This window comes from Carcharhinus amblyrhynchos, chromosome 14, assembly GCF_965287045.1.
Source record: "Carcharhinus amblyrhynchos chromosome 14, sCarAmb.v2.hapA, whole genome shotgun sequence".
Lineage (NCBI taxonomy): Eukaryota > Metazoa > Chordata > Chondrichthyes > Carcharhiniformes > Carcharhinidae > Carcharhinus > Carcharhinus amblyrhynchos.
Window position 1 is genome coordinate 29,172,466 of NC_137337.1, and position 26,138 is coordinate 29,198,603.

Genomic DNA, 26,138 nt, shown 5'->3' on the forward strand with positions numbered 1-26,138 from the left:
TGAGGAAGATGAAGAAACTGTTGGCATTTAATGGGCATCAGTGAAAATAGGCACAAGTGTAGATAGATCACCATTTTGTTTCAAATATTTGGCAATAAATTCACCCGCACAGCCTCCACCCAGTCTGTTCATGCCCCAAAGCTTGGGGGAACTACCACGCTCACCTAGTGCCTCATTCCTGAGGAGTGTGAGAATGGCACTGCTATGTACCTCCCACCCTGTCATCAGCCCCACTTAGGAAAGGCACCCCATTAACTGCAATATGGATAGGAACCCAGGAAGGAGGACATGGGAAGTGTTACCTGCATACCGGCCTTCACAACCCCTTCAAAACAAAGGGCGCCCTGTCATGAAGGGAAGGTAAGGGCTGAAGGTGACCTCTCCCGACCCCTCTCCCCAAAATGGCGATTCTGGGAACCTCACCTCTGAGTTGAACTTATCTGTTTCCCCTGAGTCCTCTCTGCTGCCCCACGGCCAGTGCACACTGCGGAGGGTGTCGGATATCTGAGCACTCACCTCCGACCTCCCACTCGGAGGTGAAGGGGCCAGGCTCACGCTTATGTAGATCTGCTGTAAATGGCATTGGTATGATGTCACATCAGCATCTGCTGAATATCCAATGAGGAATGAAGTCCCGGAGAAAGTGCTTGCTAATGATACAGTATGTGTTAAAGTTGACGTTCTGCGGTCCTGCATGTGTTTCCCGCCACTCCACCAGCGAGGGTCCTGGGAGATCGGAACTCGGAAACTCGCTGGTGTGAATCATGCTTTCCGGAATTTGAGCACTGCCTTTCCCACAGAAGGAGAATGCAGGCTCAAAACTAACTAGAAAACTGATTTTGCAATAGGACAGATTACTTACTGCAGCAAATAATATGCACTGTGGCTAAAATGGCTCAATGTAGGTAAAAATATTTATGATCTTATGCAGTTGGTGCCATTGAATGATTTATAAATGTTTAGTCTGCTGTACGTTTATTTTATATATTCTACATTCTTTCACTGCAGACGCATTGCTTCTCAGAGTGAATTCACACTCCACAGGTTTTGCATCAGTAGGAAGCATTTCCTGCTCCACATCTCCTCTAAACATAGAATGTAAATCAGATACCATGACCCAACAGTTCCTAAATGAGATGGAGTAAGACTGTCTTCTTTAGGCATTAAGTCTTACTCAGCTACCTCAGGGCTGGTCCTGATGTTGGGTTAAAGTGGCAATAACACTAACTGCCTCGCTGATGTTAATAGCGAAACCGTTTCTCACCAAAGCTACAAATCCACCTTCACGCTCAGTATGTGCCCCTTGGAAACACCATTCAATCCACATTGACTCAAATCCAAGGGGGAAAGAACAAAGTAATATTTTGATTGTAATTATTTCAACAGCCTGTCATTGCTCTGCTTTAGGACTCAGAAACACCATACTGCATTGCAACAAGTTAACCAGGATCTCGAAAATAAGCTGAACAAGATGGTGAGTGAGTGAGTGCAGTTATTCACAATAACATAATTGTTTTGTGGGATAACTATTTATTTTTGAGTATTTCTTCAGCATGTGCCTTAGCTTTATGTGCACTGTTACCTTTTTGATTTTCTAAACTACTTACTTTAGGCTATTTCAGTTCCTGTACCTTCAGTCCATTATCTGTGAGCGCCAATTCCCATTCCATCCAGAGTACTTATTCATTCCTCAATACTTAATAATGTTTCAGCAATGTGTCTGGATAAGAGAGATATGGAACGCTGTTTTGTATTTGCCTTTAGAAACTGGCTTATCTCATGTCTCCATAAAATTACACTTTAGTTTTCAAGACCATTACTTCAGATGATATCTCATTATATTATCCATAAAGTTTTAAAAGATCAAAACTCTACTAGTTGAGATAAATCATCTGACTGGCAACATACTGTTGCATTTGTAATTGCTCCATGCCTTTCCAAGGCTAAATATACTACAACTTATTATTCAAGCTGTTATCTGTGATAGGTGTCCTACCAGGGGATCCAACTATAAAGACTTTTGTAGTTTTGCTTTGTCCTGGAAATGTTGAATCCCTTGAGTCAGACTTCCATTAAGTCACATTGATGTCTTTGAACTATCTTCTAGTTAACAGCGTTTTACTGCGCGATAACATCAGAAAATGAGAGGTTTGAACCAAGCCTAAAACCATCCAGGAAAGTCAAAGCCCAAGCTCAGGTCTTCAATTCTGAGTTGATTTAATTCATGTAATGTTATCATACTTACAAGTCACTGCAATATGATATGACTCTGCATCATGATGTCCATTGCATCATTAGAGGAGATGGTGGAGTGGTATTGCCACTGGGCTAGTAATCCAGAGACCCAGAGCCTTGCTCTGGAGACCCAGGGGGTGATCATATGAAAAAAAATTCTAAATCCTGAATGAGTATGAAAATGGAAGTGTTTCTGATCTATTGCATGGGTGAGTCCAAATCTGCAATCCTATATATTCTGTGCATGAAGAAAGAGCAAAAACTCCATTTCTCTCCAGTAGGGCGGAGGTAGAGCTTAAATCACCCGAAAACTGGCTGAGAGCAGCAGAGGGCACAATTACATATGTGTAGGTTCCACTGTCTTGAGAGCAGCAGGTATCTGTCACTCAGCTTCTGCTGCTCTCAGCCAGCCTCCATAGCTTAAAGGAGACCTTCCACCACCTCCCATCATGGCTTATAGCAACCTGCCCCCACCTAGAATAAAGTCCCCGCTTCGTCCCCTCACTGATCAAAGATCTGCAAAGCGGCAGCGGGTCCCCCGTCCCTCCCCCCACCAAACTCAACTGTGACTGGCGGGCAGTGCCAGGGTGCCAGGCTGGCACTGCCAAAGGCACACTTGCACCTTGCCCCCATCCTCCAGGGGATGGGGAGGGGGCTGCCTCAATGGCCTCTGGTTCTACCTATGGGGCCATTACATCTGATGCCCGTTGCTGAACCCTCAATCCTCGGGGACTGCCTGCTCGATCCTGGCGCTCCTGGGATTACAAGATTAAAATTGCCAGCCAATCAGATTGGCTTTCTAGATTGAGAGTTCCTCCCAGATGGGTACAGATCCGACTCTGAAATAGGTAAGGTAGCTCCTAGTGTAATATTGCTGTGGGGCAGCTAGGTTTCAAATGGGTGACATGATGACCAACTTTAGTTAGAGGGGCTGGTGGGGGAGAGAGGGATAAGGCACCCTATAAAATCCAGTACTTCCAGGTTGCCAGTGCATATTCCAATGCTAAAAAATCTTTTCAACTCATGCAACCTCTTTAACATAAGATCAAGTATCAGTTCATTCGAAGCATACATCGGTATAACATGTTGCATTGAGCACCAGTAAAATATTTTGACAAAAAGCTTGAATAGTGATAAATATCATGTGACTTTTTTCCCTCAAAAAACATCTTGCGGACAGTGTTTTCCTAAAGTCAGGTTGCTATGGTTTCAGGGACTGTCTTTTTCCATTGCAAACATCAACCGGTAAAAGTGGATAATTTTAGCAGGATCCATATTAAATGTCAACATTGAGAAATTGAAGCAGATTGCGTTCAATCTCATATTATTGGATTGAAGGTGCTGATTCACGTGTGCAATTGTAGCATTCAAATACCAGAGTTGATTGACTGATAACCTACATGATTATCATTATTCTTCTAAGTACTCAGTTTTTTCATTACTATGAATTAATCTCAAACTAAATTCAGAACTTAAAGAGAAAATGACCTGATAGAAATGGTAACCAAAATTCCTTTCTAATTTGTAAGTGGCTATTGCTGATGCAGCCCATTAGAATCATTGATTTAAGGTAACTGCTTTCCTATTCATTTTTAGAATGGAAAATGATGGGAACTATCAGCAAGCTAGAAAGCATCTGTCGACTAGTTCTAAGATGTTCTAGTTTTGTTTCATTTCTGTCATCTGGAACTTTTTTGTTTGGGCCTTTTGTTCATATTTTTGACACTATTCACTGTAACAAGTTTTGTTTAGCACGATCTGTACAGTACACGATTAAAGTACACATAGGACAGAATTTAATGGGCCATCGCACCCCCCGCCCCCCCCAACCTGCCCCCCCACCCAGGGTGGAAAAACAGGCAGGTGGACCTGTAAATTAGGATAGTATTGCATCAACAACTTACACACTACTGGTCTACATACTTCTGACGCAGCCACAATTTTATGGGCACAGCCAGTGTGCGGGGATGCTGGCCTCCAATTGACTGACTCCTCTACAAGATGGGACTTCCTCTTGGAGTTGGAGGCAAATCCCACCTAACTAAGTAATGGGCCCTCATCCGAAAAGTTAAGCAGGCTCACCCCTGCAATTTATGCTGGAGTGTCCAGAGACCACCCTCAGGGTAAAATTTAGTCCATTATGTTGACCAAACCAGCTTCTGTCTCAAATCTGAATTTGTTATCTGTCCTCACATTGATGATTTTCAGATTTCTAGCTGCAGCTTTTTTAAAAATTCGTTTGTGGGACATTGGTGTCACCAGCTGGCCAGCATTTATTGCCCATCCCTAGTTGCCCTTGAGAAGGTGGTGGTGAGCTGCCTTCTTGAATCGCTGCAGTCCATGTGCTGTGGGTTGACCCACAGTGCCGTTAGGGAGGGAATTCCAGGATTTTGACCCAGTGACTGCGAAGGAACGGCGTTATATTTCCAAGTCAGGACAGCTTGGAGCGGAACTTGCAGGTGGTGGTGTTCCCATGTATCTGCTGCCCTTGTCCTAGATGTAAGTGGTCGTGGGATTAAAAGATGCTGTCTACGAATCTTTGGTAAAGTGCTGCAGTAGATAGTACACACTGCTGCTGCTGAGCTAAACTCTGATTATGGAAAGCTGCTATTGCAGGTTGACTGATATGGCTAATGGATTGAGAAAATTGAACAATAATATGTTTGTATTGAACATGGCACAGCATGTACCTTTCACGTAAGAGCCTGGGAACAATTTCAGTAAAAGGAGTCCATTTTATTTATTGATGAAGAGTAATGACTGTCTCCCTTGAAGGATATCAAAGCAATCAGCTGATTGATGCAAGTATAAGAGCAATTATGGGCAGATTAATGATGCTAGTAGTAGCATATTATTCATAAATTGAAGAACAAATGAACTTTGTACTTGTTCCACATTTTTCAAATCCTAGTGAGGAGTTCATGGAACACACTATGCTTTCATTATTGGGGCCTGTATTTAAATCTAATCCAGATTGGTTAGATGAAAATCTGTTTTCTCTGCCAGCTGAACCAATTTTCCTAACTATACAAAGGCAGCAGAAAACTGCTAAGAAGTAAGCATTATATTGGCTACTTCATCCAAGAGCCCATAAGCGTAATTAGAATAAGAGAAAGATGGATTCACTCTGAAGCAGCAAATAAAGCCGAGGCTGAGATTGAGATACATTTTTAGGAAAGAGTAGAAACAACATTTAGTGCTCCATATCCTTAAGTCTAAAGGAGTGGAAAAATAAGTTTGGAACATCTCAACTGAGCTCCTGCTTTGTGCAATGTAGCTAACGTAGACCACAGCAAACCATTCCATCCAGTCCAGAACAATGGAACCAGAAGCCACATGAAAGGTGGGGGAAATTCAGAATGAACCTGCTGATGACACAAGGACAGATAGGAATGTAAATTGTGATGAGGACATAAGGAGGCTACAAAGGGACATAGATAGGTTCATTGAGTGGGCAGAAAGCTGGCAAATGGAGTATAATGTGGGCAAGTGTGAAATTGTCCATTTTGGCAGGAAGAATAAAACAGAAGCTTATTATGTAAATGGTGAGAGATTGCAGAGCTCTAAGGTGCAGAGGGATTTGGGTGTCCTAGTGCATAGATCACAAAGGTTGGTATACAGGTGTAGCAGAAATTAGGAAAACTGTTGGAATGTTAGCGTTTATTGTGGGGGGAATTTATTACAAAAGTAGGGAGGTTTTGTTTCAGTTGTACAGGGCAATGGTTTAGCCACAATTTTACTTTAGTTGCCAATGCACGAATTTTCCCAGGGAAAATCAGCAGCTAACAGGAGGCAAGAAGGCAGGATTGTCAGCTAAGTGACTTTATGACTCTTTATAACAAAAGTCTACACTTTTCCTGCCCAGAATTACACGGTTTAAGAAACTGCAAATTCCATCCTCTGCACAGAGTTGAAAGAGTATTTTATAATAATAATAATGCACCTATGTTTGTAATGCCATAAATGGATGTTGAGATCCCAAATTGGAAAAATATTTATTTCAACAATGACATTCTCATCCTAATAAACTCACACAAGGATAACTTTTTAAGAACTATTAACATTGCAGGTCACTGCATGATACTTTTGTATCTTAATATGTCTGCAGGCTGGGGAATTTATTTTGTGGTTAAGAAAACATTATCGCTCGTAACACCTGGCTGCATTGCCAATGCTATCCTTTCACTGAAAACAACGATTACATTAAATATTAGCATTGCTAATCTCTGCCACCGTGATTAACTTATTTGGAATGTTCAGTTAACCACTGCATTTAGACCAGTGATCTTGCAAAATCTTCCTTTGTAACTGACACTGAAGAGGAAGGAATAGGCACAGAACTATTTATTTAAAATGGTTCCTAAGAACAATCACCAATCATTACCTTTATAAAGCAATCATTGCAGACTAGCCATTTCTATTCAGAAGAGAAAATGCCATACATATACAGTAAATCTATCAGCATCTGAAATCAGAAAAATATGTGGGTATTTTGAGCATAAGCCTTGGGCAGAATTTTCCCTTAAATATGCAGAGTGTCACAGCAGGCAGGGAAAGCAGCGTTGAAGCGGTTGGCCCCAGTGACAGCTTTCATTGCTGTATCACTTGGTTGCTGTAAATAAAAGTGGCTGGGCAGTACCAGGGCAATACCAGATCCTCTCTGCTCCGAATGATGCACTCACCTGAGCTTCTCTAGTGGTTCTGCTCACCAGATGCATGCTGTGGGAGACCTGTTGTAATTCATGTTGGCGTGAATGGATAATGTAACGGAGGATAATCAGGCAGAGAGTCCCGATTATCAGATCCCAGCATTGAATGTCAGGATTCCCATTATGTCACAGGTGAGGGGTGGGAGCAATCGCATCACACTTTTATGTTGGTGTGAAAGATGATTTGGATCTCTTTCAGGACTTTCCACTCCTGTTGCCAAACCCGTTCAACTGAAACAGGAGGGGAAAATACCTCCCTCAGTTTAGACTTGGAAAATAAGTCAGTTCCTTAATAGACAACAACAAAATGAGAAAAAAGATGCTAAGCTGAAGTTAAAGTTAATGATTCCTTCCACAGAAAGATAGTCAATGAATTTAAGTGCCTGCAAAATAGTTCATTTTAAAACCTGGCGGATAATACACAAAGATCATCTCAATGAGGCAATGAAAAGCCATTCAAGAATTAAAGGCGCATGAAAATAGCTTAGCCAGTGAAAATTTCAAAAGGTTTCAAGTGGAATTAACAACTAGGTATAAGGAAATGGGGAAGGTAGCTGAGATATTAAGTTGCTAAAATCATGAGTTAAAGCTGAGAGTTGCAGAATGGCTAGAAGAAAGTTGTGCCATCACTGTGGAAGCTCTTATTGTATTTGGTTGAGGTACTGGAAGAAGCCACTGATAGAAAACTCAGAGTGAGAATTGGGAGGAAATTTGAACTGGCAATTATTCATAGGGGGGTTCATAAGATACTTGTATGTAGAACATATGTTCAGCAAAGTGATTTCCACATTTTAAAGACAACTGTCTTTAATTGCATTGGAAGGATTACAAGTGAATTGCTATATCATATGGAAAGAACATTTGGTGCCGGGGCAATTGTGTAGTAAAATATCAATCAGTAAATTCTGTATCTGTTTCAATTGTAAAGTACCAGGGAAGGGCATTTGGAAGTCAGTATTATAGAATAATGAACACACCTGAAAGCAGAGACATAAATAAAGAAGGTAATACCCTTAGTAGTGGATTTTTGTAGGTGACAGAAAAGGAAGGTGATCTTGTGAATAAAGGAGCAAAGAGAACAGAAACCACAGAAAAGAGGACACTGTCACTGGAAGAAGGGATTGAAAGTGGAGACATGGGAGCTGAACAAAAAACGTGCTGCCAACCTCAGGAAAAGAATACATTTCAGAAATTGTGGTTGGATAAAGCAGTCACTGAAGTGGATATGACCAAAGTGGGATAAAGGGCTGGAAATGAGCATGAACAGGTGAAAAGTAGCATAATTTTTCCAAACGTTAAAGCTCAGACAGCCATGCCTTTTTTGGTACAAGAGGTGGGTGGTACATTGGTTAGCATTGCTGCCTCACAATGCCAGGGACCCAGGTTCAATTCCTGGCTTGGGTCACTATCTGTACACACTTTGCAAATTCTCCCCATGTCTGAATGGGTTTCCTCCAGGCGCTTCAGTTTCCTCCCACAGACCGAAAGACGTGCTGGTTAGGTGCATTAGCCATGCTAAATTCTCCTTCAGTGTACCAGAACAGACACTCGAGTGTGGCAAGTAGGGGATTTTCACAGTAACTTCATTGCAGTGTTAATGAAAGCCTACTTGTGATACTAATAAATAAATTTGAAACTTTAAGATGCGTAAATTATCTTGTGGTCCTGTGTTATGGGAACGGAATAGTACAAAAAGGCAATGACAGCTGTTAAAAGGGCAGTTGGTTAGCTCAGTTGGCCGAACGACTAGCATGTGGAGCACATTAATGCCTACAGCACGGGGTTCAATCCCTGGCTCAGGCTAAGGTAGACTTCAGAGCCTGTTTCCTCACCCTAACCATGGGACAAATAAATCATGGCACTTAACCATGAATTGCTAAGGACCTGCTTTCGGGCAAACAACTGAAGAAGAAGCTGTTCTAAATAGAATTGCATTATGTTTACTGTCTACTGTTAAAAATTGATCGAATGTCTGCTCATGTTCTCTTCCCTAATCCTTGGCTCACAGTCCGTGAGGATAGAGCATAATACAGTACTATTTATAATCAAGTCAACAGATTTCTAGTGGGTGTTTGTGGAAAGTCTGCTGTTAGAGGAAAATCCAGGTAGGAAAGTTTCAGCAATTGATCACGTAGGTTGAGAGGAGTGAATGTAGATTGAAAGTGATGTTGATTAAATTCTCTTATCTTGAAGGAAATGGCAGCATAGCATCCCTACATTGTAGAAGGAGGCCATTCAGCCCATCGAGTGTACACCGACCACAATCCCACTGAGGCACTATCCTGGTAACCCCACATTTTTACTGCACCAATCCCCCTAACCTGCACATCTTGGGACACTAAGGCTCAATTTACTATGGCCAGTCTACCGAACCTGCACATCTTTGGACTGTGGGAGGAAACAGGAGCACCTGGAGAAAACCCACATAGACATGGGGAGAACATGTACCTCCACACAGACAGTGACCCAAGGCTGGAATTGAACTCTGGCACCTGGTGCTGTGAGGCAGCAGTGCTAACCACTGTGTCACCCACAAAGTCATGAAAATAATGGAAGAACAGGCCAGAAAGGGCCAAATAGAATCAGAACAAAGAATTGTTTCAGAAATACTACGAAAGATCAGTGATAACTGGGTTCTGAATGTGACACAATATATCAGAAATGCAAGTAAATTGAGATGTGCAGTTTGAAAGGTTCAACCAAGCAGGGTTGGTTAAGGATTGGTTGGGTTACTGTTCAATGGAAAAGTAGGTAGTTTGGTTACTAGCCTCTTGAGGGATGGAGGCAGAGGCATCATAACAAAAAGGAAACAAAAGACATGCTTTGCTCCTCTGACCTCAACGTGGCAGAAAGATGGGAAAATCAAGGTTAAGATGAAACGATATTGGTGTGACAGGTGCAACCTGAAATTTGAAGTGAAAAGGCAGGTTAATGTATTTCTGCTTGCTTTTGAAAATTAGGGCCTACTTCATAGGTAAAGTGTAGGTAAAAATGGACAAAGAACCTATTGAAATGCTTAAACTGAATACTGTTATGTCAGCTACCATTACTGAAGCATTATACAAAGTGAAAATTCGTTTAAATATTCCTAGCTTGCTACATTGACCAATTAAATATGAAAACAATGCCAACAAAATATTATTGAATTGATAGTGATTTAGTTTATTGTAATAAATGCAACACAATCTGGATAAATTTGAAGTAAATTCATTTGAAAATGAATCTCTTGACAAGGTGTAATATTTCATCTCAGTGAAAACAGCGCATTACTATTTAATGAAGCACTGTTATTTTGTTGTTTAATCTAATATTATGAAATGCTCTTTGTAAATTATATGTATGTACATATAAAATTCAAAAGGACTAGATAATTAATCTTTTGTAATATTTGATTTCATTCATTATGTACCATACACAGGCACAACTGCATGAAGAGGAAAAGAGAAATCTCAGCCATAAAATAATCACTTTGTGTAATCAGCTAAAGGAAGCCAAGATAACAATGGATAAATTAACAGAAAACAGTGTGAGTACCAACAAACAAACAAACAACCCCAGGGCCTCATATTTACCAAAGGATAAAGCAAAGCAAAGTCAAATATAGAACATAGAACATAGAACATAGAACATAGAACACTACAGCACAAACAGGCCCTTCGGCCCACAAGTTGCGCTGATCACATCATCACCTACCAACCTACAGACCTATCTATAACCCTCAATCTCATTAAACCCCATATACTCATCCAGGAGTCTTTTAAAAGACCCCAGCGAGTTCGCCTCCACCACCACTGACGGCAGCCGATTCCATTCACTCACCACCCTCTGAGTGAAAAACTTACCCCTAACATCACTTCTGAACCTCCCTCCCCGCACCTTAAATCTGTGTCCTCTCGTAGCGACCATTTCAACCCGGGGAAATAGCCTCTGAGAGTCCACCCTATCCATTCCTCTCAACATTTTGTAAACTTCTATCAGGTCGCCTCTCAACCTTCGTCTCTCCAGGGAAAAGAGTCCCAGCTCCCTCAACCTAACTTCATAAGGCATGCCTCCCAGTCCAGGCAACATCCTTGTAAATCTCCTCTGTACCCTTTCAATAGCTTCTACATCTTTCCTATAGTGAGGCGACCAGAACTGCACACAATACTCTAAATGAGGCCTGACAAGGGTCTTATAAAGTTCCAGCATTACCTCCCGACTCCTAAACTCAATCCCTCGATTAATGAAGGCCAGTACACCATACGCCTTCTTGACCACCTCCTCCACCTGCGAGGCCGATTTAAGAGTCCTGTGGATCCGGACCCCAAGATCCTTCTGCTCCTCAACACTACTCAGACTTCTGCCCTTGATAGTGTACTCGTTCATCCCGTTGGTTCTGCCAAAATGGACGACTACACATTTATCCGCGTTGAAGTCCATCTGCCACTTCTCCGCCCAGTCCTGCATCCTATCTATGTCCTGCTGCAACTTTTGCCATCCTTCCAGATCATCCACAACACCACCGACCTTCGTGTCATCAGCGAACTTACTTACCCATCCCTCCACTTCCTCATCCAGGTCATTTATGAAAATGACAAACAACAAGGGACCCAGAACAGATCCTTGAGGCACTCCGCTGGTGACTGACCTCCATTCAGAAAAAGCCCCATCCACAACCACTCTCTGCCTTCTGCAGGCAAGCCAGTTCTGGATCCACAAGGCCAAAGGCCCTTGGATCCCATGTCCTCTCACCTTCTCAAGAAGTCTTGCATGGGGGACCTTATCAAACGCCTTGCTGAAGTCCATGTACACTACGTCCACGGCACTTCCTTCGTCAATGTGTTCAGTCACATTATCGAAGAACTCAACTAGGCTTGTAAGGCACGACCTGCCCTTGACAAATCCATATGGTCACCATTTTCTGCATCTCCTCCATACTAAAGTGACATTGGAAGCCTCCAAATTCAGATGGAACATAATTACACCAAATTTCCATCCCATATTGGCATATTCTTAAGGCATGTTCGATAACTCCCCATGATCTGCCTGTTGATTCCTAACATCAGTAAATTGACATGCTCCCAACAGGTGGCATGGCAGCACGGTGGTTAGCACTGCTACCTCATAAGGGCCCAGGTTTGATTTTGGCCATGGCTGACTGTCTATGTGGAGTCTGCATATTCATCCCATGCCTGTGTGGTTTTCCTCTGGGTGCTCCAGATTCCTCCCACACTCCAAAGATGTGCAGGTTAAGTGGATTGGCCATGCTAAATTGCCCCTTAATATCCAAAGATGTGCAGGTTAGGTGGATTGGCCACGTTAAATTGTCCCTTAATACCCAAGGATATGTACGGTGGGTGGACTAACAATGGTAAATGTGCAGGGTTATGGGGATAGGGCAGAGGGAAGGGCCTGGGTGTGATGCTCTTTCTGACTGTTAATACAGACTCAATGGGCCAAATGGCCTCTTTCTGCTCTGTAGGGATTCTAAAGGATTAAAGGTAAGATACAAATAATTTTGGCAAATCTAAGAAATTCATCAATTTTTTAGGCTAGAGAAATATTAAATAGTTATTTGTATCGTTTTACATAATTTCTTGGAGCACATTTCTTTTGCAGTGCACCTCTACAAAGGTAGATTTTCATCTGGTGTCCCAAATCTGGGGAATTTTCACATCCATCTAAAGTAAGAGGCCTAGATTCAGCAACGCAAGTTTCCTGAAAGGCATTCCCTTGTTCATCATTTTAAGGGAGGAGGAATACAGGAAAGAAGCAAGGAGAATGATACAGTATCTGAGGTGGATGTGACCACAAGATAATAACCTTCACAAAGTCCACACAGATCTTATTTGATACTAGTTCCAAAGAATTCGACAGTCAGTATGGCCTGTTGTCATGGTGTCTTCACCCTTAGGTATTCCAATCTCTTGTCTGTTCAACTAAGAAAATGAAGTGTGCACATGGTTTTTGGGAAATAAACTTACCCCTTGTTTCTATGGATAGTGATAATTTTGTGAGTGGCAAGAAAGAAACTGAGGAGTATTACAAGTTGCATGTCTGTACTAGAATAGTCATTGAGAGAATCATAGAGGTCTTCTTGAGAACATGGGAAGGACATTGCAACATATCAGCAGTGTTAACTACTGTGCCACCATTATCACCCTCATTGGCAGCTCTTATGATACAAAAGGCTCATGAGACTGTCACTCTTGTCTCTTACGATAGCCAGACTAAAATTGTTCCCCTTGGTGGAGAATTCTAGGTAAAAAGTCTGACAACACCAGGTTTTAGTCCAACTGATTTATTTGATAATAGACTCACAAGCTTTCGAGGTTTCCCTCTTCGTCAGGTGAATGGACCTGACGAAGAGGGAAACCTCGAAAGCTTGTAAGTCTATTATCAAATAAATTGGTTGGACTAAAACCTGGTGTTGTCAGACTTTTTACTGTGTTTACGCCAGTCCAACGCCGGCATACCCACATCAGGAGAATTCTAGGACCAAGGGACATAGATTCAAAATGTAGGTAGGTACAGAGAGGACGTGAGGAGGAAGGTTTTTATGCAAAGGGTGGTGTGTTTCTGGAATTTGCTGCTTGAGTTGGTGGTCGAGGCAGAGACCCTAAACTCTCTTTAAAAAAGTGCTTAAATCTGCACCTTAAGTGCTATAATTTACAGGGCTATGGGCTGGCAGGAAGATGGGATTAGAAAAGGCATCTAGGTCTCCTCGGTTTGGAATGGACAAGATGGGCAAAATGGTCTCCTTCTATGCTGTAACCTTTCTGTGATTCTTTATGCTGGGAAGGGCCTGCTGCTTGTTGCCTCTCTTCAGCATCAGCTTGAGCAGCCTGTTCTTGCTATCCTGTGCTATTTTCATAGAATTCTAAGACAGGGCATGGTGCTTTACATCATGCAGGTCATGGCCAGGATCTTGTGTCCACTACGAGGTGAAGACAATGTGAGCAGTGACACAGATAAATTGCTCTCGCAGAGAGCCAGTAGGGACACAATGACTGAATTGCCTCCTTGTGTGCTGTAACCATCCCCCAATGCCTGAATGTTGTATCCCCCCCACCCCAGGATCCTGCCTTCCCAGATGTGATTTCATAGTGAGGCAAATTGGACATCAGGCCGGGAGCCTGTGTTGCCCCTGTTTAAGCCCTTAAGTAGCCACTTAATGGTGAGCCTCAATTTTCAGGTGGGTGAGTGCTGGCTAACTGAGGGTGGGACACAGGAAATATTCTCGATCTCGGGCTGGAAGGATTGAGTGGGCACCTCCATTGGAAGCCCCCTTCTGACTGAGGGTGTCCTCTCCTGATGGATTGTAAACTATAACATTGGATTCTGCCTAAACTGTCACTGACATTTACTCCCAGCATCAAAGATGCACAATGGCAGCCGGGTGCACTGCAGCAATTCCTCAAGCCTCCTTTAGTAGCACCTTTAAACCTGCCATCTAGCATCCAAAAAGGCAACGGCAGAATATCCATGGGAACATCACCACCACCTGCATGTTCTCTTCCAAGCCACAATTATTGCCAATCCATCGCTGTCGCTGGATCAAATCCTAAAATTTCCTTCTTAATACCACTGTGAGTATACCTCCGGTACACGGAAGGAGACTCAGCAGAATCTTCTCAAAGTTAAAGAGGAATGGGCAATAAATGCTGGTCCAGTTAGAAACACCCACATCCTGTGAAAAAATAAAAAAGCTGGCTCCAGGTCTGTAGTGTGCACTTTAATGGACATTAAGGCAATCATTGGTTCCACACCACCTTTAAGATAGGTAACAGTACAGATTCTAGTGAAGCGGCACCACTACATTAATGCCTGCAATGAGGAAAAAGCTCCCATGATGTTACTGCAAATGAGTACATTCCAGTGTTATATCTCTCAGTTTTAAAAAATTGTCCCTAGGATATAAGTAATGCTGGCAAAGCTTATTGCTCATAGAGCAGTCCTACCATTTAGTTAAGATGATTACTTGTGCAGTATTAGCACAGGCTTCTGCTGAAATTTGTGCTAACTAGTTGCTCTTGCACTTTTGATACATATCATTGCAATGTCTCACAAGATCCATCACTGGTGAAGAGTCCTTAGCCATCACAGGCTACAGAATTTTGAGATCCTGTCAACTTCTCTATCTTGCCACGTCCCTTAGAGGATGAGAAGGGGGGCTTAGTGGTAGGGGATGGGGATATGGCTAAGGTCTTGAATAACTTTTTTGTTTCTGTCTTCACGGAGGAGGACGTGAATAATTTGCCGGGTGTTAGCGATGGAAAGGTGGTAGGACTGGAGGGTCTTAATGACATTACTGTTACTAGAGAGGCAGTGCTCGACAGACTGGAGGGGCTGAATGTGGACAAGTCGCCAGGACCGGATGGAATGCATCCGAGGGTTCTGAAAGAAATGGCGGAGGTGATAGTGGATGCCTTGGTGGTTATTTTCCAGACGTCACTGGATTCTGGGGAAGTGCCGGAAGATTGGAAAACGGCTAATGTTACGCCGTTGTTTAAGAAGGGTGCCAGGCAAAAGGCAGTGAATTATAGGCCGGTTAGTTTAACGTCTGTTGTAGGTAAAATGTTAGAATCCGTCATCAAGGAGGAAATAGCGAGGCATCTTGAGAGGAATTGCTTGATAGGGCAGACGCAGCACTGTTTCGTTAAAGGGAAGTCGTGTCTGACAAATTTACTGGAGTTCTATGAGGATGTGTCTAGGGCGGTGGATAGAGGAGAGCTGGTGGATGTGGTCTTTCTTGATTTTCAGAAGGCGTTTGACAAGGTACCTCACAAGAGGTTATTGCAGAAGTTAAGGGGACATGGAGTTGGGGGTAGGGTATTAGCGTGGATAGAGGATTGGTTGTCAAATAGGAGGCAGAGAGTGGGGGTCAATGGGTGCTATTCGGATTGGCGGATGGTGACTAGTGGAGTGCCCCAGGGGTCGGTGCTGGGGCCTCAGCTATTTACCATTTATATAGATGATCTGGAGGAGGGAACCGAGTGTAGGGTGTCGAAATTTGCTGATGACACCAAGATTGGTGGAACGGCAAATTGTGCGGAGGGTGTGGAGAGTCTACAGAAGGATCTAGATAGGCTGGGCAAATGGGCCAGGAAATGGCAAATGGAATTTAATGTTGGCAAGTGTGAGGTGGTCCACTTTGGTAGGAATAATGGTAGGAAGGATTATTACTTACGTGGCGAAAAACTGCAGCAGGCGACGGTGCAGAGGGACCTCGGGGTCCTTGTGCATGAGTCGCAAAAACCCAGCCTGCAGGTGCAGCAGGTGGTCAGGAAGGCGAATGGGATGCTGGCCTTCATAGCGAGGGGGATTGAATATAAGAGTAGGGAGGTCTTGCTGCAGCTGTATAGGGCATTGGTGAGGCCGCAGCTGGAGTACTGTCTGCATTTTTGGGCGCCGTACTTACGCAAGGATATTTTGGCCTTGGAGGGAGTGCAGAGGAGGTTTACTAGGCTGATGCTGGAGTTGAGGGGGTTGAGCTATGAGGAGAGGCTGAATAAATTAGGCTTGTACTCGTTTGAGTTTAGAAGAATGAGGGGAGATCTCATTGAGACGTATAAGATGATGAATGGGATGGATAGGATAGAGGTGGAGAGACTCTTCCCGCTCAGAAAGGATAGTAGGACTAGGAGGCACAGCCTCAAGATAAAGGGGGGTCGGTTTAGAACGGAGTTGAGGAGGAACTTCTTCACTCAAAGGGTGGTGAATCTCTGGAATTCTCTGCCCGTTGAAGTGGTGGAGGCTACCACGCTAAATATTTTTAAGACGCGGGTTGATGGGTTTTTGATAAGAGAGGGGATTAAGGGTTATGGGGAGAGGGCGGGAATGTGGACCTGAGCCACGACAGATCAGCCATGATCTTATTGAATGGCGGGGCAGGCTCGAAGGGCTAGATGGCCTACTCCTGCTCCTATTTCTTATGTTCTTATGTTCACACATTCAAGTCTCCTTAAGTTGATAGAAAATTGGATTTTTGTTGCATGGTCTCAAATGTCAAACAGAACAATTGAAGCGTCTGTACTGTGTTCATTATTTCTATGGAATGAATCACATTGTGGGATTGCCTGACAATTTGGTTATTATCCACAGCAGCCAGCAGAAATTCAGAGAAGGATCAGAACCTATACAGAGAATTTGGGATCTGGTATTCCTGGGACTGTGGTTCATTCATCTTTCTTCAACACCCAAGATCAAGTTTTAGAAAAACCTGAACCAACCTGTTTATCAGGCACCCCTATCTCGTTCTCAAGACAGGTTTTACATGGCCATGTGAATACTAACAAACCTGACCAAGGATTTCCCTGCAATTCTGATTTATATCATTGTGACACAGTTCTTGACTGTTCTGCAGAACAAAGGAGAGACAGAAGGCAAGTTAAAGATATGCATTTTTTTCAAACACAGAGCATTACAGATAGCTCCACAGAAACAGAGGACTTCAATAAAATTCTCACAAGTGACATCCTTCCCAATTATGCTGCAACAACACCAAGTTCCTCCAACTCTCTAAGCTGCACCATGACAGCTGAGAACAAAGGGACCACACAAGCCGAAACCACCTTGAGTCCCACCCAACAAGTTGGTTTGAGAGCTAATGTTTATGAAAGAAAATGCAACTCTTCAGAACAGCAAGGAAACATGACGCACAGTATTATTGAGGCAAGGCCACTGCAGCCATTCATAGATGTGGCACATAGTTATCAGGATAGCACTCAACACTGCTCTGCAACTCTTTCAATCAATTTCACTGATTCCCCACCGCACATGTCCTGGATGAGTATTCAAGATGTAACAGTTCCAAAACTATACAGTGATGAAGGAAATGTACACCATCTAGAAAAAAATAGAGTGGGTCATTGTAAGAAAGTCAACATGCATTATACAAATACTTCTTCAAACGGGGTTTCTGGAAAGATTTCATCGAGCAGCCATACCAAACAACAGCTTGGTAGTCATCTGATGAAAAAAACAAATAACCAAGAAAACCAGTTTTTCACTCGAGAAGATAGCTTCCCTGATGGAGAAGATACCAGCCAGGATAACTTTGCAGAGGTTGGTTTTGGAACCATGAACTGCCAACCCTATTCAGAAATTGACTGCAAGAAACAAACGAGTCTCTCCGTATCTAGACAGAAGGACACAGAAGATGACCCTAAAACTTTGCCAAATGAAAAGAACGCAATTCAAATGTTCGTCAAAAATTCAAATAATGTTGCTGATATTAAAAGAATTGTCGATGGTGCTCCAAACATTTCAGTAAAGTCTTTGCGCCGGTATCCCATTAAGATATTTGTAGTCCATAATGTTTCCTTGGGTGATGTTGTTTCAAGTAGCGAACAAGAAAAACCATCAAAGGTAAGCGGCCTCTACAGGAAGGACAGCCTCATGAAGGCTCAACTTTATGGAAATCTACTAAACTAATAATACAATGATGTTGGAAATAATGTATTGTGTGTTTCAATGCAAAAGAATCACAAATGGAGAACATTAGTGAAAATTACCTGACTGAGGCTGTAAATGTATTGATCGGAAATATTTGATTCCTATATAGAAGTTAACAAGCAATTCCTACAAACTCTTATTCTGCCAGGTTGAACAAATTGAATTCTTACATTAGATCACAAATGAAATTTCACTTACATATAATGAATGATAAAGCTGTCTGCATTTAATACATAAATCATTCTGTTACTGAGTAAATAGGTTACAGGGTTTGTTTTGCTCGTTCTTGATTAAGAGACCTACAAAGGTCAAATATAAAGTTAATAGGTTATTACGAAAAATAAATAGTTTATGATGTATGAAGTCATATATTGGTGTGGATAAAAGATTGGCTAGCTAACAGGAAATAGCAAGTAGGCATAAATGGGTCAATTTCTGGTTGGCAAAATGTAACGAGTGGTGTGCCACAGGGATCAGTGCTGGGACCTCAATTTTTTACCAGTTACATAAATAATTTTGACGTAGGCACCAAAAGCATGGTTGTTAAATTTACTGATGACACGAAGATATTTAGGAAAGTTCTGAAGAGGACACAGAAGTCACAAAGGAATATAAATAGGTTAAGTGAATGGGCAAAGATCTGACAAATGCAGCACAATGGGGAAAAATGTGAAATTGTCCATTTTGGCATGGGTGAAGAATAAGCATATTATCTAAGTGGTCAGAGATTGCTGAGCTTTAAGATGAAGAGGGATATGCGTGTCCTAGTGTCTGAATCACAAAAGGTTAGTATGCAAGTGCAGCAAGTAATTAAGACTAACAGATACTAGGGAATTGAATACTGTTATGCTTCAGTTCTACAGAGCATTGGTGAGACCACACCTGGGGCAATGTGTCCAGTATTGGTTTCCCTATTTAAGGAAGGATGCAAATGCATTGGCAGCTGTTCAGAGAGAATTATGTTCTTATTTACTAGATTACCACTACAGTTTAGAAGATAAGGATGGACTTGATGGAAACAAAGAAGTCCCCAATGTCACCTGACGGTGTGAATGTGAAAAGAATGTTTCCTCTTCTGGGAGAATCTAAAACCATTTAAAAATAAGAAATCATCAATTTAAGACAGAAGGAGAAATCTTTTCTCACAGCGGGTTGGGAATCTTTGAAACTTGCTTCCTTAAAAAGCAATGGAAGCAGACTCTTTGAATATTTTAAAGGCAGAACTGGATAAATTCTTGATAAGAGGATGGAAGGTTTTAGGGATAGTGGGAATGTGGAGATTCAGATCAAGGTCCTGTTCAGCAAATTTAAAAATATCAGAAAAAGTCCTCTGAGTTAAAGACAGCTGTAAGAATGATTTAAAGTTAGCTGGGTGAAAAGCCAGCTAACTTTGGTGACATTTTATTGCAGCCTGTGTAGTGGTAGTATTTTGTTGGCATGGTTGGATACCTGAGAGATTGTGTGGAAGCTTGAATGCGTGTGACTACCAAAGGCAGAGGAACACTGAAAGGAGGGATGGGTCCCCTTGGTGAAGGCACTTGAGATAAAATTTTGTTTAGGGGAAAATTCCAAGTTTGTTCTTCAAATGTGGAGTTTGGAAACTGGGTGGCATCTGTCGCTTAGTTTGAGTGTGGTGTGTCTGACCACAGTTGGCCTGTTGGTTTACATGGACTGTATTCTTATTGAGAATATTAAAGTATTATGTTAGAGTATAAGATTTATTTTGATAACGTGTTATTCTTACAAATCCGTGTACATCTGTAAAGATATGTTGAGGTGAAAGAGCAATGCTCATTGTGTTTAATAAAGGTTTTATTCTTTTGTTAAAAGTTTATTGGCTGTTCTCTGCCTGTGTTCATCTGCATCTCGAAACAAAAAATAAAAGTTACAACCTATCGATTCAGGGTTCCACTCTAGGACCTAACTATCCAGTAGTAACAGCAGCTGGGATCCTAACCGAGGAATATGGGAAAGAAAAGGGCACAGGGCAAGGCCATGATAAAAATAAGCATAAGAACATAAGAAATAGGAGCAGGAGTAGGCCATCTAGCCCTTCGAGCCTGCCCTGCCATTCAATAAGATCATGGCTGATCTGTCTTGGCTCAGTTCCACATTCCCACCCTCTCCCCATAACCCTTAATCCCCTCGCTTATCAAAAACCCATCAACCCACATCTTAAAAATATTTAGCGAGGCAGCCTCCACCACTTCAACGGGCAGAGAATTCCAGAGATTCACCACCCTTTGAGTGAAGAAGTTCCTCCTCAACTCCGTTCTAAACCGTCCCCCCCTTTATCTTGAGGCTGTGCCCCCTAGTCCTACTGTCCTTTCTGAGCGGGAAGAGTCTCTCCACCTCTACCCTATCCATCCCATTCATCATCTTATACGTCTCAATGAGATCTCCCCTCATTCTTCTAAACTCTAACGAGTACAAGCCTAGTTTATTCAGCCTCTCCTCATAGTTCAACCCCCTCAACTCCGGTATCAGCCTAGTAAACCTCCTCTGCACTCTCTCCGAGGCCAAAATATCCTTGCGTAAGTGCGGCGACCAAAACTGCACACAGTACTCCAGCTGCGGCCTCACCAATGCCCTATACAGCTGCAGCAAGACCTCCCTACTTTTATATTCAATCCCCCTCGCTATGAAGGCCAGCATCCCATTAGCCTTCCCGACCACCTGCTGCACCTGCAGGCTGGGTTTTTGCGACTCGTGCACAAGGACCCCGAGGTCCCTCTGCACCGTCGCCTGCTGCAGTTTTTCGCCACATAAGTAACAGTCCTTCCTACCATTATTCCTACCAAAGTGGACCACCTCACATTTGCCAACATTAAATTCCATTTGCCATTTCCTGGCCCATTCGCCCAGCCTATCTAGATCCTTCTGCAGACTCTCCACACCCTCTGCGCAATTTGCCGTTCCACCAATCTTGGTGTCATCAGAAAATTTCGACACCATACACTCGGTTCCCTCCTCCAGATCATCTATATAAATGGTAAATAGCTGAGGCCCCAGCACCGACCCCTGAGACACTCCACTAGTCACCATCCGCCAATCCGAATAGCACCCATTAATCCCCACTCTCTGCCTCCTATCTGACAACCAATCCTCTATCCACGCTAACACCCTACCCCCAACTCCATGTCCCCTTACCTTCTGCAATAACCTCTTGTGAGGTACCTTGTCAAACGCCTTCTGAAAATCAAGAAAGACCGCATCCACCGGCTCTCCTCTATCCACCGCCCTAGACACATCCTCATAGAACTCCAATAAATTTGTCAGACACGACTTCCCCTTAACGAAACCGTGCTGCGTCTGCCCTATCAAGCAATTCCCCTCAAGATGCCTCGCTATTTCCTCCTTGATGACGGATTACAGTTTACAGTTTTATATGAACCCAGAGTCAAAAGTCCAATGATGTGTTCCTTCAGAGCGTAATAGGCTTACAATTGCAGAAGTGAGGACTTACATGATGGGGGAAGTCATATTGAGATGAATTAGATACGGAGGCGCAAACACAGAAGTTCCAATAATCCAGTAGTTCACAGTGCAGATGAGGGCCAAGCAATTTTAAACCTGGACATGGATTCTTGCTGCTCTAGGCTGCTGCCTGAAGTCCTGCTTCTTCTTTGAGCTCAAACGGTGACTGAAGATAAAAGTCAATGGAGCTCAGACAACAAATCGCTGGTTAAACATTCTCTAGCTGCTAGCCATTGCAGTGATCAAGTTAACCATGCCAATTGGTGGCGGGGCTTTTAATCAGCGTCACGAAACTTCAAGTTCATGAGACTTGAAACCAAGTCTCGGTCATATGACAGGGTGGTTGTGAGTTCAGCTAATCAATTAATGAGGCCCCTGCTTGTAACCCAGTGTGATCTTACGACCTCGTCCTGGCTGTTGATCAGCACGGTGAGGGTGTTAACATTGTGTGTGAAGTGAAAGATCGGAAATGCACCCAGTTTTATGGCAGTTCCAATCTTAGTAAGAAGTCTGACAACACCAGGTTTAAGTCCAACCGATTTATTTGATAGTAAACTCACAAGCTTATCAAATAAATTGGTTGGACTTAAACCTGGTGCTGTCAGACTTCTTACTGTATTTACCCCAGTCCAACGCTGGCATCTCCACATCACGGATCCAATCTTACCAGCCACATTTTTCAGGCGTGGGTGAGATGTGTATTAGCATGCATTTGAATGGATTTCAATGTCATTATTAAATAAAGCACACAATTGTCACCCCTCAATTATGTTAACCACCTCGTTGGTGAGACGTGATGCCAGCAAGAATTACATCTGCTCTATATAAACGTGGTTAAGGCACAGCAGTGATCGAGGGGAGTAACACTGAGCACCAACCTCCAAGCTACAGGGAGTCCTCAGCCACTGCCATGGTGCAGGTCAGGGGCTTGCAATGGGTGCAGAGGTTTGAACATAGAACATTACAGCGCAGAACAGGTCCTTCGGCCCTCGATGTTGCGCTGACCAATTAAGAGAAAAGCAATGACCCTCTAACCTAAACCAATCCCTTTCCATCCATAAACCTATCCACGGACCTCTTAAACGCCCCCAAACTTGGCACATCTACAACTGCAGCAGGCAAGGCATTCCCTCACCACCCTCTGGGTTTGGGCGGGCTTGTGCTAGTCTGGGGTCCAGTGGTCGGGGATTGTCGCTGGCTGGGGTTCATTTTGCGTGCATTCTCCATTGCCCACTGAACAATCCCCAGGTCAGTGAGGTTGATTCCTAACCCCACTCATGTCACCACGATTACCCTGCCATCTATCTCTTGGACAGGGTCTGTAGCTGACTGCAGACATTCCATCCCAACCCTCATTGACAGTATCAAGCAGCAGCTCTGTTCCTTGGCAGTGTTAACATAGCTCCTCAATGGACTCTGCAATGCTGCCTTTGATGGAAAATCATCCCATGATAGTTACAAGGGTGCTTCTGCGCTGTTTGTCTGAAGTACAAGCCATTCCTGGAAGCCATGGCACTCAATATCCAAGTGGATTTCTGAATGGAGCCAGTAGACCTGGTGGTTATTCCTGAGACTGCAGAGGAGGAGACATCTGGCCACTGCAAAGCCAGCCTACGCCAGAGGCTGCAGTAGAAGGACAGGGAGCTGAGGGTTAGGAGCAGTGGGTGGGCACCTAGCAGCCTGGGGGTGGTGGGAAGGGGGGAACGAGCTGATGGACACCATGTGCCACTGCAGGCTCTGGCTCAGTAAGGAGATGGTGTGCCACCTGTTTCAGGTCTTTGCAGACCTGGCACCTCAAGGGACAGGGGGATATCCTCTCCTTGGGACAGTGAAGGTCACAGCAATCCTAAAGCTTTTTGCAACTTGGTGCTTTCAGGTTGCCAGCTGGGATCTCTGTGCGATTTCCCAGTCCTTGGTCCACAACTGTGTCTGTGAGGTGACAGAAGCTGTGTTCACCCGAGCAGGCCAGTACACCAATTTTACTGTGGGCCAGGTCCAGCAGGAAGCCTAGGCAGCAGGCTTTACTACCAGCTTGGGATACTGAATGTGCAGGGGGCTATCGATTGCATGTACGTTATCCTGCAGTGCCCAAAACTGTGGTTCGTGATCAGAAAGGATTTCACTCCCTGAACATTCAGCTGGTTTGTGACCACAGGATAAAAAAAACCAGCACAAATAACGCCATTTTTTTTTGCTCGTCCAGCACTTTAAATTTTTTGTGTGAAATCATGCTCATTGTGTTTCTGAGCAGGTAACGGTGTGGTTGTTAACTCCACACAATGGACATTAGAATTGACAAACAGCTGCATTTGTCCATAGCTGGCTGAACACACTTCTCGTTTACTAATCCACTGTGTTGGTGTAGCTGGAATGTTTGCAGGGAGTGTTACATTTTGGGGAAGGTGAGATGTTAGCCTTTTTTTTACTTTCAAAATACTCAAAACATCCAGAAAGAAGCATGTGAACAACTGCAGTCATTTTATCAGCCCAGCAATTGTCCATTTTGTAAAACAGGAAAAAGATATAACTTTACAAAGTAACTGGCTGAGTGACATACATGCGTTTTATCCTTCCTGTCTCCTGGGTGGGACACCAGGCTTTTCCTTTTAACATTTGTGATCATTTTCTATGGATGGATTTGCTTTGTTTTATTATTCCTCCCCCCAATACACCATATTCAGATCCATTTTTTTAAAACCATAAAATTAGGATTGTTTGCAAGCATCGAATGGACCAAATCAGAAGGCTTTTCCATTTACAGGCAGTATTAATTCAAAATGATTGAACTAAGCTGACATTGGCCTTAAACTGATCCCATAATTTACAATAGGATATTATTTCTGGATATACTCTACAATTTAAAGCAAAGTCAACAAACGCTGGAAGAGAATTCAAGGGTCAAGCAACAAAATAGCAATAAAAAGAAACAGCTGGCCCTCATGGTTTGCACACCCAAATATTAAAGAAATACTTAATATAGACTTTAATTTCTTTCTTTAAATCAAACAATTCATCATTTATTTAGTTTTATGAAAACCTAATTTTACATTACCAGATTCAATAATTAATTTTTAATATTGCACAGTACAAGGCCCATCGTTGAATCTTGATTGCTGATCAACCCAGCAAGCAGGCTGCCTTTACCGACTCTTCCACTCAGTTCATTGCAGGTCATGGAGATATGGCAAGCATTTCCACAAATTGCTGAACAAGTTAACAAAAGTAGCACTGAAAAGGATTCAACAGTAAAACAGCTAATGGATCAATGTCATCTACTGACATATGGTGACAGCCATGGTACACTGTTGTCTATTTCCACTTCAACAATGATATATTGCTTGTTGACAGTTATAAATGTAGGAGACTATAAATACATGTGACATCAGGCATTTGATGTTATAGTTGCAAGGTAGGATTCCAGCTTCTGTTGTGAAGGATTCATTACTAAATCAAGTATACACAACTCAAACATCTTGCTTAATATTGCAATCTGTTGAAATGTTGGCTTGTTTCACTGTTTTGGTGCGTTTTAATGCATAAAATGAATACAAAGTAGTACGAATTCTCTTCATCGTGACTATAATTTAAGACTATAGAACAATGTAGGTATTCTATATGCCTAAGCCTTACCCACAATACGAGAGTCAGATATATTGGCCTCAATTCATCTTGACCTTAGTATACTGGTTCTTTAGGCCTGTTTGACCCTCAAACTTAATATCTGTGAATTACTCAGTGAATAAAGGGAAATTAATACTGCATTTTGTTAATTTTCTGGGCAATTTTGCTTTTTTTTGTAATTAGGGGACAGAATAATTAATGATAATGTACACTTACAGCTGAAATACAGCTTCCACTTTCAGGCTATCATTGCCACACTTTGATTTCTCCACTCCAGTCACAAGTTGCAATAATAGATGGGTGTACAGGATGAAATGTGATATCAATGCAGGCCTCTTCATGGGCAGGCAAAGTATGAACTAGTTTTGAATTCAGATAGTTGTAAAAATAGACTGTCCCATCAGCACTTCCTGTGGCAATTAGAGTCCCATCAGGCGAAAATTCACAACCCACTGCATATCCTTCCACCTGAAAAATATGGAGAAAAATTACCAGTTATGATGTTGCTGGTTAATGTAGCCCTGTCATTGCATATGTTTTATGTTAGTGCAGCACGTTGAAGCAATTTTTTTCTATTTTACTTGAATTTTGCAATATGCAAAACCAAATCAGAATATTTAAGTTATTAAATCTTTGTCTGTCACAAGGGATCCAATTAGA

The 26,138-nt window shown here is 42.7% G+C and overlaps 2 protein-coding genes across 4 annotated transcripts in view; one reads left to right on the plus strand and one right to left on the minus strand.

Moving 5' to 3' along the window:
- The window catches only part of LOC145352232 (brain-enriched guanylate kinase-associated protein-like), a 38,437-nt gene extending 18,546 nt beyond the window's left edge, over window positions 1-19,891 (plus strand). For 2 of the 3 annotated variants that reach the window (XM_080201972.1, XM_080201974.1), the window contains exons 4-6: window positions 1,408-1,474; window positions 10,363-10,470; window positions 17,028-19,891. In XM_080201972.1, coding sequence (XP_080058098.1) covers window positions 1,408-1,474; window positions 10,363-10,470; window positions 17,028-18,359 — 1,507 coding nt within the window. In that variant the 3' untranslated portion in view covers window positions 18,360-19,891. The remainder of the gene's footprint in view (window positions 1-1,407; window positions 1,475-10,362; window positions 10,471-17,027) is intronic. The other variant, XM_080201973.1, reaches the window with a different exon arrangement.
- Window positions 19,892-24,784: 4,893 nt separating this feature from the next.
- wdr25 (WD repeat domain 25) overlaps window positions 24,785-26,138 on the minus strand; it is a 68,090-nt gene continuing 66,736 nt past the window's right edge. The window contains exon 7 of the mRNA XM_080202506.1: window positions 24,785-25,946. Within this exon, the coding sequence (XP_080058632.1) occupies window positions 25,725-25,946 (222 nt within the window). The 3' untranslated portion in view covers window positions 24,785-25,724. The remainder of the gene's footprint in view (window positions 25,947-26,138) is intronic.